Source organism: Chanodichthys erythropterus, chromosome 2, assembly GCF_024489055.1.
Source record: "Chanodichthys erythropterus isolate Z2021 chromosome 2, ASM2448905v1, whole genome shotgun sequence".
Taxonomy (NCBI): Eukaryota; Metazoa; Chordata; class Actinopteri; order Cypriniformes; family Xenocyprididae; genus Chanodichthys; species Chanodichthys erythropterus.
Genome location: NC_090222.1, coordinates 38,935,795 through 38,954,667, shown reverse-complemented (window position 1 = coordinate 38,954,667; position 18,873 = coordinate 38,935,795). Strand labels below are relative to the sequence as shown.

The window sequence follows — 18,873 nt, the reverse complement described above, 5'->3', positions numbered from 1 at the left end:
GACGTAACAACCCAGTGTTTGGGTAGTGTTTGTGTTACCCAGCTCCTGGGTCAGATGTACAACCCAGTGTATGGGTAGCTTTTGTGTTACAGTGTTTGTGTTACCCAGTTCCTGGGTCAGACGTAACAACCCAGTGTTTGGGTAGTGTTTGTGTTACCCAGCTCCTGGGTCAGATGTACAACCCAGTGTATGGGTAGCTTTTGTGTTACAGTGTTTGTGTTACCCAGTTCCTGGGTCAGACGTAACAACCCAGTGTTTGGGTAGTTTTTGTGTTACAGTGTTTGTGTTACCCAGTTCCTGGGTCAGACGTAACAACGTAGTGTTTGGGTAGTTTTTGTGTTACCCAGTTCCTGGATCAGACATAACAACCCAGTGTTTGGGTAGTTTTTGTGTTACCCAGTTCCTGGATCAGACATAACAACCCAGTGTATGGGTAGTTTTTGTGTTACCCAGTTCCTGGATCAGACATAATAACCCAGTGTTTGGGTAGTTTTTGTGTTACCCAGCTTCTGGGTCAGATGTAATAACCCAGTGTTTAGGTAGTTTTTGTGTTACAGTGTTTGTGTTACCCAGTTCCTGGGTCAGACGTAACAACCCAGTGTTTGGGTAGTTTTTGTGTTACGGTGTTTGTGTTACCCAGCTTCTGGGTCAGATGTAATAACCCAGTGTTTAGGTAGTTTTTGTGTTACAGTGTTTGTGTTACCCAGTTCCTGGGTCAGACGTAACAACCCAGTGTTTGGGTAGTTTTTGTGTTACGGTGTTTGTGTTACCCAACTCCTGGATCAGACGTAACAACCCAGTGTTTGGGTAGTTTTTGTGTTACAGTGTTTGTGTTACCCAGATCTTGGGTCAGACGTAACAACCCAGTGTTTGGGTAGCTTTTGTGTTACCCAGTTCCTGGGTCAGACGTAACAACCCAGTGTTTGGGTAGTTTTTGTGTTACCCAGTTCCTGGGTCAGACGTAACAACCCAGTGTTTGGGTAGTTTTTGTGTTACCCAGTTCCTGGATCAGACATAACAACCCAGTGTTTGGGTAGTTTTTGTGTTATCCAGCTCCTGGATCAGACGTAACAACCCAGTGTTTGGGTAGTTTTTGTGTTACAGTGTTTGTGTTACCCAGTTCCTGGATCAGACATAATAACCCAGTGTTTGGGTAGTTTTTGTGTTACCCAGTTCCTGGATCAGACATAATAACCCAGTGTTTGGGTAGTTTTTGTGTTACAGTGTTTGTGTTACCCAGTTCCTGGGTCAGACGTAACAACCCAGTGTTTGGGTAGTTTTTGTGTTACCCAGTTCCTGGATCAGACATAACAACCCAGTGTTTGGGTAGTTTTTGTGTTATCCAGCTCCTGGATCAGACGTAACAACCCAGTGTTTGGGTAGTTTTTGTGTTACAGTGTTTGTGTTACCCAGTTCCTGGATCAGACATAATAACCCAGTGTTTGGGTAGTTTTTGTGTTACCCAGTTCCTGGATCAGACATAATAACCCAGTGTTTGGGTAGTTTTTGTGTTACCCAGTTCCTGGATCAGACATAATAACCCAGTGTTTGGGTAGTTTTTGTGTTACCCAGTTCCTGGATCAGACATAATAACCCAGTGTTTGGGTAGTTTTTGTGTTACCCAGTTCCTGGATCAGACATAATAACCCAGTGTTTGGGTAGTTTTTGTGTTACCCAGTTCCTGGATCAGACATAATAACCCAGTGTTTGGGTAGTTTTTGTGTTATCCAGCTCCTGGATCAGACGTAACAACCCAGTGTTTGGGTAGTTTTTGTGTTACCCAGTTCCTGGATCAGACATAATAACCCAGTGTTTGGGTAGTTTTTGTGTTACAGTGTTTGTGTTACCCAGTTCCTGGGTCAGACGTAACAACCCAGTGTTTGGGTAGTTTTTGTGTTACAGTGTTTGTGTTACCCAGTACCTGGGTCAGACGTAATAACCCAGTGTTTGGGTAGCTTTTGTGTTACCCAGTTCCTGGGTCAGACGTAACAACCTAGTGTTTGGGTAGTTTTTGTGTTACCCAGTTCCTGGATCAGATGTAACAACCCAGTGTTTGGGTAGTTTTTGTGTTACCCAGCTCCTGGGTCAGATGTAACAACCCAGTATTTGGGTAGTTTTTGTGTTACCCAGCTCCTGGATCAGACATAATAACCCAGTGTTTGGGTAGCTTTTGTGTTACAGTGTTTGGGTTACCCATTTCCTGGGTCAGACGTAACAACCCAGTGTTTGGGTAGTTTTTGTGTTACAGTGTTTGTGTTACCCAGCTCCTGGGTCAGACGTAACAACCCAGTGTTTGGGTAGCTTTTGTGTTACCCAGTTCCTGGATCAGACGTAACAACCCAGTGTTTGGGTAGTTTTTGTGTTATCCAGCTCCTGGATCAGACGTAACAACCCAGTGTTTGGGTAGTTTTTGTGTTACCCAGATCCTGGATCAGACATAATAACCCAGTGTTTGGGTAGTTTTTATGTTACAGTGTTTGGGTTACCCATTTCCTGGGTCAGACGTAACAACCCAGTGTTTGGGTAGTTTTTGTGTTACAGTGTTTGTGTTACCCAGTACCTGGGTCAGACGTAATAACCCAGTGTTTGGGTAGTTTTTGTGTTACAGTGTTTGTGTTACCCAGCTCCTGGGTCAGACGTAACAACCCAGTGTTTGGGTAGCTTTTGTGTTACCCAGTTCCTGGGTCAGACGTAACAACCCAGTGTTTGGGTAGTTTTTGTGTTACCCAGTGTTTTTTAGAGTGTACTAGAGGCAAAAGTGATAATCAAAAAGTAAAAATAAAAAACATATTAATAAATGTTCATTTCCAACCTATTTTGGGCACCTTTTAGGCAAGCAATACAGTAATTTTTAAACAATAGTTGAGTTAAATTAAAGTACCCAGCAGATTGGGTCAAACATTTAACCCAACTGCTGGGTCAAAACAACCCAATCGCTGGGTTTATCCATATTTAACCCAACTTGGTTTATTTTTAACCCAGCAGTTTTTAAGAGTGCAGGTGTTTCTTGCAACCAGCTACTGGTCTTCAGATATGACTCAATGTAGAGATATGGTCACATTAATATTAAGTCACTTACATTTCAGATGCAATATTTACCATTTTTGTTCTATTTCAGCAGTGAAAATAGTTCGAAACAAAAATTACAGCAGAACCATAATGCATCTCAAAGCAACAACTATTGAATGAATTAGCCGTTTGAATTAATCATTTGAATGAATCAATCAATGATTCACTAATGAAGACAGTCACTTGTCGTCTCCTACTGGCAGTTTGGTTTCATGTTTAAAAGTATAATTTTTCCCCAACATTTCTTATTTGTATTTTCAAAAAAAATTTCATAACATTATTTGATGCTGTTTTTTTGGTGTGAAAAACTTACTTTGATTGGTAACAGCCCTATAGTGTCTTATTATTCTTATTGCAAACAGTCTAATATTTAGAGTTAGGTGTTTATTCAAGCAAGGATAAGCAGAAATAACAGCAATGCTTTCAAACATAAGATAACGTCTCTTCTCTTACCTTTTCTCTCAGTGTTTCCGGTCGCCGTTGAGGGAGAGAGGCCCTTCGGAGGCTCCTTGTTGGCATTTTCCCTGGTGACCAGGGAACTCTTGTGTTTGAGGCATTTCGGCGCGTCCAAAGATTTCAGCTTCTTGGCGTGTTTGGTGCCTTTGTAGTGGGCCAATGCCTGGCTCTAGGAAACACAAAACAGGCCAACCCGTGGAGAGGGCCAGCCCGGACCAGGTGTTAGCAACATCAGACAGGGGCAGAGGAGCTCTGAGCCATGAGCAAACAAGCTGCTGGAACCAGCTCTGCAATGTGGCACAGGCACATTTTATCGACATCAAACCACCGAGCAGCACCCATCTGTGAGGGTGAACGTGACACGACGACCATCTTCAACGCAGCCCAGTGAAATGGAGCTCTCAGTATGAGAAAGCAAGCACAATTTGTGAATCTCATACAGGTAAAGCACAGAGATGTGTGTCGACCCTTTGGATCTGCTCCAAAACCTAATGAGCTGCCGTACAATGAAATGGAAAAAATGGAATGGAAATATTTATAATTTGGAGAAGGAAATTAAAAATGTATGAATGTTAGTTAATAGAACCTGTTATATTTTGATTTAAGATTCGCAAACATAATTTGAGAATAACGCTTGAGTGGGGTTGGTTAGATCAATGCAAATTTTTAAAATGATAATTATATGCATTATACATAATAATAATTACATTTTGTATGTGTGTGTGTGTGTGTGTGTAATATATACAGTATATATATATATATATAACCAAAATTTCGGTTTTACAGAATTTTCAAACAATGCTAACAGGCTGATATCTAGTAAAAGGACAATGAAACATTTTATATTTAGTACAAGTTTTTAAAATATTACAACATTTTCCATGTTTTATAGCGGTTGCACCGAATGACCTGATGTTTCGGGACATGTGTATGAGCGAAAGTGAAAACATAAATTTATCAAATAGTTAAGAGAGAGTTAGTTACTTTGCTTCATGACCATGTGGTCCTTTGCAGGTGTCTGAATGATGTCACATCCTGTCACATGATATTGACCGCACGACTTGATCCAAAATGATCCCTTTATATTGGATACTCCGAATGACATCAATGAAATTAATTTTTCCCGACATTCTTTCTCATAACAAAGCAACTTCTACACATAATTTTAATACCATTTTGCACTATGTTGATATATGATGTTATAAAATCATGCCAGAATAAAAATATATACATTTATTACAATTTAAGATATTTTAATCACAAATAAAATGGCTGTATTGGCCTTTGGACGGTTAAACCAAATGACCTTTTATAACGCTAAAATCTTTAAAATACCTTTATATGTACTTATATATATATATATATATATATATATATAGTTTAAAAAATTGCAGTTTTTCATAATTATACATAATTATATAAATCATAATGTGTGTGTATATACACTCTTTATAAAATATTTACTTAATAAAATAAGTACTGTTAATTAGATTTTTTCATATTTACATATTTTTTCAATTTACTTATTTGTTCATCACAAAAACAAATGACACTAAACCAAAGCAAAAATTAAATAGTTAAATTAAATTGATAATTATAATAATTACATAATTGTATTTATACCGATAATTAAATTATATTGATGATATATTGGTTAATATAGCTGTATTAAATATGTAACAAGTATATTTTATCATATAAAACAATTTTTTAACACTGTCCCAGCCAACTTCAACAAAGGGTACAAACATAAAATTTAATAACATAACAATTAATTAAGTTTTTTAAAAAATGTTACAATAAACGTGTGTTTTTTTTACACAAGGCATTGATTTGTAATTGTCATTAAACCTTTAGAGCAATTCAAGTAGCAACTTCTAAAGCTTTTTATTCATTTTACATGTATTCAAAGTTGCAACAATAATATAATGTATTCAATAAATCTATTAATAAATATTGATCTAGCACACTTTAATTGCACCAGCCAAATAGCACAGACTTCTGTGAATAAGGTGCAATATAATGAGCTTAATTTACATATAAAGGAGACGCGTTTGTGTCGGAAAGAATGACAATGACTTCAATTAATCATTCAAAGCGTTAATTCAGCGCATGGTTAAACTGGAATGATCAAATAATCAGCATATCATTTAATTAATTCGGCTATAATTTTCAGTTGATTGACAGACCTACTTCTGATTCATGCTTTACTAAGTTATATATAATCTTTTGCTTATTTACTCATTGCATTATCAGCTCAGCAGCATGTTATCGCCAAACCAATCAACTGGGAGTCAAATCTCCTGTTTCAGGAGTGATACTGTTATTTAGTCAGGATGTTACCTTAGAAGGCAGCTCCCTATGTAGGCTGTAGACAGCAAGGCAGCTCACTAGGTTTTCTCTCTGAGTAATGGTGTGGAATAAAGAGTGTGACAGAAGAAAAGAATGGCCTCTCCAGCCGTACGTGTGTGAGGTTATTATCCTCTATGACACCGTCCCATACATAAAACTTCCAGCTCATCGAGGCTGACTTGGTGGGAAACAAATCTTTTAATATCTGCGGGCACAATGTAGGTAGTGTCAAACGCTCTGTGGCATTTGCTTTCACCTTCAAACGAGATTTATTATGGCTCTGTTGGACCGGGCCATACGCAATGTCTTTCAATTGCCCTTGTTTACCTCGCCGCTAACTCCTGGACGCCTGACTGACATCGCCAGCAGCGGGAGGACAATACCAAGAGACGGACAAACACTTCTTTGAATGAATAAGGCAGTCGACGACCTCTCTGACGCCAAAACAAGACGCGCATGTGAGGAACAAAGACACAATTGCTATAGAGTCCAGAAAGTTATAAATAAATACAAATGTACAGTAAGTATAAAATATTATGAATATTTAAAAGTAAATAGTTATTAAAAAAAAGCATGTAACAAACAGTAATAAAATTATTGCCATTACATTAGAAATAAAAAAAAAAAAAGAATAATATTAAATAATAAATACATAAAATGAGTGAAATGTGAGTAATAAAGAGACACATGATAAAGTCCAACTTTTTGCTAATGGTAAGTGTATATATATATATATATATATATATATATATATATATATATATATATATATATATATATATATATATATATATATATATATATTGAAATATATTTATTTCAAATAGTTGAAATAAATATAAATTATATTTATATTTAAAATACTGTAAATTATTCATGCTTATAAAATAAGTTATTAATGGTCATAAAACTGTATTTTGCATTATTGTTCAATGGCGAGTAAGTTAAAATAAATAAATAAAATTAAATAATAAACAAAATAACAAATATATATATATATATATATATATATATATATATATATATATATATATATATATATATATATATATATATATATATATATAATCACAATAATAATAAATAATAATATTTATTTTAGTAATTACATTTAACAAATATTATAAATTATGAATTAGAAAACAATTAATACATATTTTTATTACTAGCCATAAAACTGTATTTTGCATTATTGATCATTAGGACGTTAAAATTAAATAAAATAAAATAAAATAAAATAAAATCACAATAAAATAAAATTAAATCACAATAAAATTACAATAAAATCACAATAATTATATTTAATTTAATAATTACATATAAACATATTATAAATTGTGAATTAAGAAACAATTAATAAATATTTATTACTGGCTATAAAACTGTATTTTGCATTATTGTTTACGGAAGAGGATTAGGGCCAAGCAACGAGTTTTTTTCTCGTAATTTAGCTGGTTTATTCTCAACATTTTATCTCAACTTTTTTCTTGAAATTTAAAGAGTTTTTTTCGTAATTTATGAAGTGTATTCTCAACATTTTATTTTGACTTTTTTTTCTAAATTTCACAACTTTAATCTCGAGATGGTTTTATTTTTTTTATTATTGCTTGGCCCTAATCATCTTCCTTAATTGTTCATTTGGGAGTAAGTTAAAAAATAATAAAATAAAATAAAATAATAAATAAATACAAATAAAAAACATAAATATTACCAAAAAAAAAATCACAATAATCCTTAATAATTATATTTATTTTAATAATTACATTTAAAATATTAATTTTGCATTATTGTTCATTGGGGAGTAAGTTAAAAAATAATAAAATAAAATAAATAATGAAGGAAAAAATAAAAAAACAAATAAATATTTGTTTTAAAAAAATCACAATAATCATTCATATATAATAATTACATTTAAACATATTCAAATGAGGAATTATAAAACAATTAATAAATATTTATTACTAGCCATAAAACTGTATTTTGCATTATTTTCTCTTAACATACTGATGACACTTCATCTCCTGTAGTGTATTTTATGAGCTAGTCTGTGTCTCTCAGTAAAACTTTTCTAAGTTTATTCATATCTGGCTCTTGCTGAGCGTTCAGTTCAGTGTCTTTCAAACAGAATATCTCATGCGATCATTCTTCTCATGAAGCGTACCTTTATAACACCAGAGGTAATTTTGTAAAGACATTAACGGCAGATATACCTTTATGAAAAGCAATAAGGCGTCGTGACGGATCAGACTTCTTTTGATATATTGTATTTGTACAAATAGCAGTGCGGGATATGGATCATAATCATATAGATTTATATCACGGGGGTTTGTAAGTAACACATCATTTGAGCGGGATAGCGTTATGAAAATAGCTTTAACACCAAGATAAATGGGATGTTTCTCGACACTCCCAGCTATTCATTTCAACGGCCAATCACAGGGGAGAATGCAGTGACACAGATAAATGTCATGTGGAATCTGTGCCGCAATCAAGCATTCATTAAGCGCATGACACGGAAGAGCTGCCAGCGTGATGGCCGAGCGAGGAGGAAGTCGTCCTGCCCGTCGAGCCTTTAACTAAGACAGACACCTGCGATGAGACACTGTTAAATGACGCCATCAATCAATCACGGCGAAGGGAAATTAGAGCCACAGTCTGTGTTCGACAGGACACCAGCAAAAACACTTCAAGAGCTAGCTAGGCTTTCTCTGCCCCGCCATTATAAACTGTATTTATAATTCATATACTCCAAAGAATTCATAAGCAAATGTCTCATATTCATGTGAGTAACAAAGACACCGATTCTATGGTCCAGAACTACATTTTTGCCAATAAATTAGAAATTAATAAATTAATTAATTAAATCAATAAATAAATCACCAAAAAGTTACAAAGATTATAAATAAGAAGTGATATTATAAGTTTATAAGTGATATTATAAATTACAATTAATTGTAAACAAATAAATAAAAAATAATAAAAAGACAGTATTTTAATACCACAATACCTTTATAATTTATAATATTTTATTAAATATATTATAAATTATAAAAGTTTATAAAAATTAAATAATAAAATAAGTTTGCCAGTATGTTAGTTAGTTAAAATAAAAAACAAAGTTACAAATATAAAATATTAAAAATTATAAAATAAAAAACAATTATAAATTATGAATAATAATAATAATAGAGTAATAATAATATAATAATTTAATATAATAAAATTATAAATAAATAAATAAATACAAATAAAATAAATATAAAAGGGTAACATTTTTATAGATAATAAATATTTACAAATATAAAATATTATAAATTATAAATAAACAACATAATAATAATAATAATGATAACAATAATTAATAAATATTTATTACTGGCCATAAAACAGTATTTTGCATTACTGTTCACTGGGGAGTAAGTTTAAAAAATTAAAAAAAATAAAATAAAATAATATAAAATAAAATAAATAAAGTAAAAACTAAAAGAACATTATTTAAAAATAAAAAAGTAAACTATAAAACAAATAATAAATTTTATTATTAATACTAAATAATAAATAAATACAAATAAAATAAATATAAAAGGTAACATTATACATAATAAATATTTAAAAAATATAAAATATTATACATAATATTTAAAAAAATATAAAATATTATAAATTATAAATAAGTGTAATTATTATTATGATTAAGAGTAACAGACACATGCTAATGTCCAGCATGTAATTATATATATATATATATATATATATATATATATATATATATATATATATATATATATATATATATATATAATAAACACAAAGTAGATATAAAAGGGTAGCATTATTATTCACAATAAATATTTACAATTTAAAAATATTATAAATTATTATTATAAATTGTAAAAAAACAACAACAACATAATAATAGAGTAACAGACACATGCTAATGCCCAGCAAGTTAGAAAAAATAAAATAAATAATACTAAATAAATAAATACATATAAAATAAACATAAAAAGGTAACAATATTATAAATAATACATATAAAATATGATCAATTATATAAAAAAAAAAAAACCCACAAACACAAAAGGTGGGCATTAAACGTCTGCCAGCGCGAGGGCCAAGCCTTTAAGTAAGACAGACACCTGCAATGAGACGCCATCAATCAATCACGGCAAAAACAAATTAGAGCCACAGTCTGTGTTTGGCAGACGACGAGCAAAAGCACTTCAACAACTAACCAGGTTTTCTCTCCCCCGCCATTATAAACTGTATTTATAATTCATACACCCAGAAAAATCCATAACCAAGTGTCTCATATTCAAATGGACCTGTGGCGATAAATATGAAAACCAAATGTCATTTTCAAAAGTCTGGCTGGACTCTAACTCTCCAGAAGCCATTTCATTTTTGAAAATGTGCCGCATGAAGTCTTCCCGGGCTCAGATTGGAGCTGATTGGAAGCTGGAGCACAAACGACCAATGATAATGAGGTTTTGCTGTGCATGCGGCGTGATCTGAATGCATAATCTCTCCCAGACGCTCTCTGTGATTGGCTGCTGGAGAGCTACAGGAGGTGTGATTGGTCAACAGCAGCCCCGCCCCTTCATCCTGTCACACGGTCCTGACGGATGCCCATCATGAGCTGTGATTACTGTTCGATAGGCCTCGTCGTGTGGATATTACGGCTTAATATCTGACAGTGACGGAGTAAATGAGCACCTAATGGAGAGGATATGGGCAGTGCTGTTTTTAAATAATCATATTTGGATTAAATAAATATGATGAAAGCGCGGCACACAGGCAGACGTTCTCCTGAATGGAAAATGACAAGGGATGAAGGACGAAAAATAAAATTGTCCTCTTCAAAGTCACCCTCAATGAATCTGATTGGTCAGTGCATGATCGAGTAATAGATGGACGGGCGGACGTATGACGATGTCTCATTTACTACCGATTTATACGACAGGACTATTTTACTCATTTTACACACTGTGTGTCAATACTTTAGATCCTTGTATGAACAGCAGGGCAGAGTAAAGATACTGAGTCCCTAAACAAATGACTCTTCTGAACCAGTCCAATTCATGAAACTAAAGACTCTTATAAACTCTTTCTTTACTGTGAATTTAAAAAAAATATATACAGCAAAAAAATTACTCTCACAAAACGTTTCTTTATAGTGAATCAAAAACAGACAGGCAGGGCAACCAATGTGATCCTATTTAAAAACAAATGAATCTTATTAGCTGTTTTTAGTGAATTAGATGCATACAGTGTAACCATTGTAGTCTGATTCACAACAAATGACTCTTATGAACTGGTTCTTTTTAGTGAATCAAGCACATACAGTGCAACCAGTGGAGTCTGATTTGCAATAAATGACTCTTATGAACTGGTTCTTTTTAGTGAATCAAAAACATAGTGCAACCAGAGTAGTCTGATTCACAATAAATGACTCTCATGAGTTTGTTCTTTTTAGTGAATCAAAAACATCCAGCATAACCAATGTAGTCTGATTCACAATAAATGACTCTTAATGATGTGGTTCTTTTTAGTGAATCAAGCACATACAGTGTAACCAGTGTTGTCTGATTCACAACAAATGACTCTTATGGACTGGTTCTTTTTAGTGAATCGAATGCATACAGTGTAACCAATGTAGTCTGATTCACAATATATGATTCTTATGAGTTCGTAATTTTTTGTGAATCAAGAACATATACAGTGCGACCGTCTGATTCACAATAAATGACTCTTATGAGTTGGTTCTTTTTTTAGTGAATCAAATGCATACAGCGTAACCATTCTGATTCACAATAAATGACTCTTATGAGTTGGTTCTTTTTTTAGTGAATCAAATGCATACAGCGTAACCATTCTGGTTCACAATAAATGACTCTTATGAACTGGTTCTTTTTTAGTGAATCAGATGCATACAGCATGACCAGTGTTGTCTGATTCACAACAAATGACTCTTATGAACTGGTTCTTTTTAGTGAATCGAATGCTTATAGCGTAACCAATGTAGTCTGATTCACAATATATGATTCTTATGAGCTTGTAATTTTTAGTGAATCAAGCACATTCAGTGCAAACATCTGATTCACCAACAAATGACTCTTATGAGCTGGTTCTTTTTAGTGAATCAAAAACATACAGCGTAACCAATGTAGTCTGATTCACAACAAATGACTCATGAGCTCATTTTTTTTAGTGAATCAAGCACATACAGTGTAACCAATGTAGTCTGATTCACAACAAATTACTCATATGAGCTCATTTTTTTTAGTGAATCAAGCACATACAGTGTAACCAATGTAGTCTGATTCACAAATGAATGACTCTTATGAGCTCGTTCTTTTTGTGAATCAAATGCATACAGCATGACCAATGTTGTCTGATTCACAATATATGATTCTTATGGGCTCGTAATTTTTTTGTGAATCAAGCACATTCAGTGCAAACATCTGATTCACAAACAAATGACTCTTATGAGCTGGTTCTTTTTAGTGAATCGAATGCATACAGTGTAACCAATGTAGTCTGATTCACAATATATGATTCTTATGAGCTCGTAATTTTTTGTGAATCAAGCACATACAGTGCGACCGTCTGATTCACAATAAATGACTCTTATGAGTTGGGTCTTTTTTTAGTGAATCAAATGCATACAGCGTAACCATTCTGATTCACAATAAATGACTCTTATGAGTTGGTTCTTTTTTAGTGAATCAAATGCATACAGCGTAACCATTCTGATTCACAATAAATGACTCTTATGAACTGGTTCTTTTTTAGTGAATCAGATGCATACAGCATGACCAGTGTTGTCTGATTCACAACAAATGACTCTTATGAACTGGTTCTTTTTAGAGAATCGAATGCTTATACGTAACCAATGTAGTCTGATTCACAATATATGATTCTTATGAGCTTGTAATTTTTAGTGAATCAAGCACATTCAGTGTAAACATCTGATTCACCAACAAATGACTCTTATGAGCTGGTTCTTTTTAGTGAATCAAAAACATAGTGCAACCAGAGTAGTCTGATTCACAATAAATGACTCTCATGAGCTTGTTCTTTTTTTAGTGAATCAGATGCATACAGCATAACCAATGTAGTCTGATTCACAACAAATGACTCATATGAGCTCATTTTTTTTAGTGAATCAAGCACATACAGTGCGACCAGTGTTGTCTGATTCACAACAAATGACTCTTATGGACTGGTTCTTTTTAGTGAATCGAATGCATACAGTGTAACCAATGTAGTCTGATTCACAATTTATGATTCTTATGAGCTGGTTATTTTTAGTGAATCAAGCACATATACAGTGCGACCAGTGTTGTCTGATTCATAATAAATGACTCTTATGAAGTGGTTCTTTTTTTTAGTGAATCAGATGCATACAACATAACCAATGTAGTCTGATTCACAACAAATGACTCATATGAGCTCAATTTTTTTAGTGAATCAAGCACATACAGTGCGACCAGAGTCTGATTCACAATAAATGATTCTTATGAGCTTGTAATTTTGCTTTATCGCATGATCTCGACTGTGTTGGATATCTGCATTTGTACCGCTCTACAGCAGCTTGAATCAGAGTCACGGTGAAGAAACGGCCTCTTCCACTCACCTGCGAGTTAAACCTCAGCTGGCACACGCCGCACGAGACAGCTTTCCTTTTAGACGAGGCCGAAGCGCTGAACGTGTGACGTAAAACAGCTTTCTGAACCGGGTCCATCTGAGGAAGGGAGAGAGAACGGAAAACGGTTTTATTAGCCTCATTCACCCCAGCGGCGAGCTGAATGTCAACTCTGTTACCCATCGGGCGGCGTGATTAAAAATGTTGCCTTCAGCAGAAACACCACTAATGCTTGAACGCTGGAACACATTAAAGGCCAACGCAATTTCACACACACACGCTCTTCAATCAACGCGGCGGGAAAGAGGAGGACAAAACAAACTCTGAAATTACAACAGTTCTGCATCGAGACAGATCAGCCTTGGCTCCTTTACTTTCTCCAGGAAGACAAAAAAACTGCTGGATTTGCACAAAAGATTAACGTGACGGCACATGCTATTCAATGAGTTCAATCCACTACATCTATTTATCCACTAACCATTCAGAAACGTCTAAAAGTTGTAACTTCTTCCTGAGTCTCTCCATCAGTGTCGACTCCGGTTTGAACAATGTAAGGCTGAACACTTTCCTCATTTTGTCTGCGTGAGATTCTCCAGCTTTGTTGTTGTTGAGCTGTTAAAGCTCCGCCCTCTTCTGGAAAGGGGGCGGGAGCAGCAGCTCATTTGCATTTAAAGGGACACACACAAAAACAGCGTGTTTTTGCTCACACCCAAATAGAGGCAAATTTGACAAGCTATAATAAATGATCTGTGGGGGATTTTGAGCTGAAACTTCACACACACATTCTGGAGACACCAGAGACTTATATTACAACTTGTGAAAGAGGCATTATGGGTCCACTTTAAGTAGATTGAAGTTACTATTTCATGATAATGTTTAGTTAAACATGCACATTTAGAGTTTTGCTGTAAAAACAATAAAAATATTATATTAATATAAATATAAATATATTATATAAATTATTATATTTTATTTAAGAATCGTTAAAGAATCAGAATGGGAGTCAATTCCTTACAAATCCCATCCTTATTATCTTTATTTATCTTAGTATCTTTATCTTTATTTAATTAAAAATAAATAATTAAATTGAAATAAAAAAATAGTATTGCTTTTGTTTAGTATTTACTTACTTAAAAAGTGTTATTTTATTTTATTTATTAGATTTACTTCCTCAAAAGTACTAAAAGAATCATTCAGGAATCAGAATTAGAGTGTAAATCATAATTGTTCGGTTCTTTATACTGATACCATCCCTGGAACATTTCTGTTGTTTATTTTCATTTATTTGGGTACTTTATTTAAAAATAAATAATTAAAAAGCCACTAAAAAGTACTGTTTTTGTTTAATATTTAATAATAATAATAATTAATAATATTCAGTTTTACTTTCTCAAAATTACTAAAAACTAATAATCACAAGTTAAAAATCACAATTGTTCAATTCTTTATGAATTTTATCCCTGGTATCTTAATTTTTTTTATTATTGGTAATTCATTTAAACATTACTAAAAGAGGTATTGTTTGTGTTTAGTATTTACATATTTAAATAAAATAAAAATTGATAACAGTTTTAAATTTTAGTAAATTTTCTTTAGGAGAGCGAAAAAAAATTATTAATGGAATCAGAATTGTTTGATTCCCTACATTGAAAATAAATGGTAACATCTAAATTAATTGGTTTATTCAAGTCAAAAATATTATTTAACATCACAGAACCAACCGATATGCATAAATTTATACCAACAAAACTCATTTTTATAGGTTTACGGAAGAGGATTAGGGCCAAGCAATAATAAAAAAATAAAACCATCTTGAGATTAAAGTTGTTAAATTTAGAGAAAAAAATTGAAATAAAATGTTGATAATAAACTCATTAAATTATGAAAATAAACTCATGAAATTATGAGAAAAAACTCGTTAAATTTCTCGTAATTTAACGAGTTTTTTCTCGTAATTTAACGAGTTTATTCTCAACATTTTATCTCGACTTTTTTCTTGAAATTTAACGAGTTTTTTCATTCAATTTTTCAAAATTCCATCAAATTGAATTGAATAATCTGAACATATTTTAACAGAATAACTGAATAATCCTTTCATATTTTTGACATAAGGTTTATTCAATTCATTTGAGATGCTGCGATGCGATTGGTCCGCCGGTTGACTACCAGTTATCCAATCACATCCTCTGCTGAGGTGAGAGATTTTGTTGCACTTCGAGGGATTTATTCTGTAAACGTGTTTCCATCCTAGTTTATGAGCATTGTCTGCTTGTCAGATAAAAAATGTGTCCTCCCCACATGTTTTTATGCACATTTTTAGAATTTATGTGCATCTTGGCCTTTCCATCCATCTTTTTTAATGCAATATCCCGAAATGCACATAAAAATAGGCGGACGGAAACATACTGTCAGTCTAATGTCAAACTGAGGCAGAGTGACATCGTACGGGCGGTCTTAGATGAGGTAGTGAAATTACACTGATACTCCATTCATCAGATAACAGCCTCCGTCTCCTCAGACTGATATACAGGCGTCTGGCCCTGTCGCTCTTCTCAGATGTCTGTTCTATGATGGTTCAACAACTTGAACCTGCTGCAGACAGATGTCAGTCCAGCAGCCGGTGTTACACAAGCAGAAAATCACTTTCGATTCACAATCGTCTATCGCGGCCAGCTGTACATGAATCACTAAATCACTTTCACTTAAAGGCCGACGAGTGACACACAGTTTGGAAACCTGATACGCTCTTCTTTATTAAAGGACATCAGGCCAATCAGTCGCAGTAAGTTATGGTCTGATGTCGACAGCCTTGCCATATTGGCACCACATGTACATGTTTCAAAACTTGACACTGTATCTGAAAATGTTACATAATATAATCGCAGCATAAATCTCACGCACGGCTAAAAGATGAGGACATGGCACTTAAAATCAGCGGGATGGGTGCAAATTTTGGAGAACATCCAGCTGGCCAGCGAGGGGCTGCTGGGAAATCAAAGGACTCGGATGAGGACATGCAAAAAAAAAAAATGCAGGAAGTGAGCAAGAAAAAGAGCAGAGAGAAAAGAAAAAGACACAAACCATCTGTGCGCGGCGATGACCTCGTGCTCCAAACACGCCGGGGTTCAGCGAGAAAATGCTGCTTCTCATTGAGAGTGTTTATATGCACAATAAAAACCTGATAAGCATCAAAAAAACAACTCATCATAACAGCTCAACTACAAAAGAAAAGCTGTAGAAACCTGGCATGAAATCGCCAGGGTTTTCTCGCACTTTGACGTCACAATAAAAACGAACATGCACACAATGAGTAAGCTACTGTACGTAAGTGTAAGCGCGTTTACTAATCATTATTTATTCTTAAACTCTTTCGGAGATAAAAGAAAGTGGTTTACATGAACTCGCATGTTATTGTATCTGAAAAACTATGACCAGCCTATGAAACTTGACCTCTTCAAATAATATTAGAAATGTGTTAAAAATGTTGTAATCATATTGCATATTTGTGCTTGTTTTATTTCTGATAATAATGCAATGAAACATGACAAATTGTGCCATATTTTTAGGCCAGGCTGTCATACAAAGAAATTATGAACAAGAAAAAACGTCTCGGGTTACGAGTGTAACCCCTGTTCCCTGAGTAAGGGAATGAGACGCTACGTCAATGACGTGATGGGAACCCTCTGCATTTTGTGTTCGTGAAGCACCTCTGTATCCAACCAATGAGAAGATGTGACATCAGAGGCGGGTGACGTCACGGACCAGGAAACTATAAAGCATACCCAGAAACAGAGAGCGCCAGCTTCTGGAATATGTCTGAAGCAAAGCGCTCCAGGTATGAAGGAGGTACGGCAACGCGACGTAGCGTAACCCGAGACGTTCCCTTTCGTGGGAACTATCGACGCTACGTCAATGACGTGATGGGAACGCTGTCCCAACTACGCCGTATCTTCAAGTGTCTGGCTGCTATCTTGCAAGACCAAGGAACCTGGAGTAGAACTTATATTAAGATTATAAAATCTGATGAAAGTGTGCTGGGATGACCATGCAGCTGCACCACATATGTCGTCCCGTGACACTCCTGACAAAAGAGCTTTAGAAGCGGCCATACCTCTTGTAGAATGAGCTCTAACGGCTAAGGGACATGGCTGACCCACTGCTTTATATGCGAGTGAGATGGCCTCGACCACCCACTTGCTCATCCTCTGCTTGGATGCTGGGCCCCCCCTTCTAGGGGACCCGTAACATACAAATAATTGATCTGTTTTTCTCCACAGGGCAGCTCTGTGGGTGTAGGCATCCAGCGCCCTCACAGGGCAAAGCAGATTACGTTTTTCCTGATCCTGATTTTCAAATGGAGGAGGACAGAAAGCCTCCAGTACAATGGGACCTGGGACTCTAGTGGGGACCTTTAGCACATAGCCCAGTCTAGTATGTAAGAAAGCCTTGATCATACCAGGCGCAAATTCTAAACTTGATGGAGCGACTGACAGCGCTAACAGAAAGAGTTTTAGTGTTAGAAATTTATCTGACACTTCTTCTATTGGCTCGAAGGGAGCCTCAGCTAACCCTTGGAGCACAATAGATAAGTCCCAGGTCGGAGTTTTTGTGCGCACCGAAGGCCTCAACCTCAGTGCACCACGGAGGAACCGTATAACTAGGGGGTCTCAACCCACCTAGGAGCCCCCTACAGGATTATGATAAGCCGAGATGGCTGCGATATATACCTTCAATGTTGAAGGGGTTAAGCCTTCTGAAAATTTTTCCTGAAGGAATTGTAGCACACAGCTAATAGGAGAGTGGACAGGGTCCATATTACGCTGGCCACACCATGTGGCAAACAGTTTCCATTTATACACATACAGCTTACTTGTGGAGGGAGCTCTGGATTGAAGGATGGTCTCCACAACCTCGGTTGGGAGACCAGATTCTATGAGCCTTGCCCCCTCAGAGGCCAGGCCCATAGCTTCCACATTTCTGGGCGGGGATGGAGAATCGTGCCGCCTGCTTGTGACAGGAGATCCTGTCTGAGAGGAAGCTCCATTGGAGAGCCGTGAAGGAGAGATATTAGGTCCGCAAACCATATTCTTGTTGGCCAGTAAAGAGCCACCAGTATTAGGTCGGCCCTCTCCTGGCGAACCTTGTCCAGAACTACCGGGAGCAATGAGACTGGGAGGAATGCGTACAGACGTAGCCTTGGCCACGTCTGTAGCATAGCCCTAGGGGTGCTGGGTGCTCCAGAGAGTGCCACAGAGGGCACTGAGTTGACTCCTCTGTGGCAAATAGATCGACTTGAGCTCGTCCGTAGACTTTCCATATCAACTCCGCCACCTCGGTGTGGAGTTTCC

The 18,873-nt window shown here is 35.2% G+C and overlaps 1 protein-coding gene across 22 annotated transcripts in view; it reads right to left on the bottom strand.

Annotated features, from left to right (window-relative positions):
* The window catches only part of znf385d (zinc finger protein 385D), a 235,096-nt gene that overhangs the window by 31,672 nt on the left and 184,551 nt on the right, over positions 1 to 18,873 (bottom strand). For 21 of the 22 annotated variants that reach the window (XM_067412024.1, XM_067412043.1, XM_067412001.1 and 18 more), the window contains 2 exons: positions 13,517 to 13,624; positions 3,523 to 3,694 (listed from right to left, as the gene is read on the bottom strand). In XM_067412024.1, coding sequence (XP_067268125.1) covers positions 3,523 to 3,694; positions 13,517 to 13,624 — 280 coding nt within the window. The remainder of the gene's footprint in view (positions 1 to 3,522; positions 3,695 to 13,516; positions 13,625 to 18,873) is intronic. The other variant, XM_067412105.1, reaches the window with a different exon arrangement.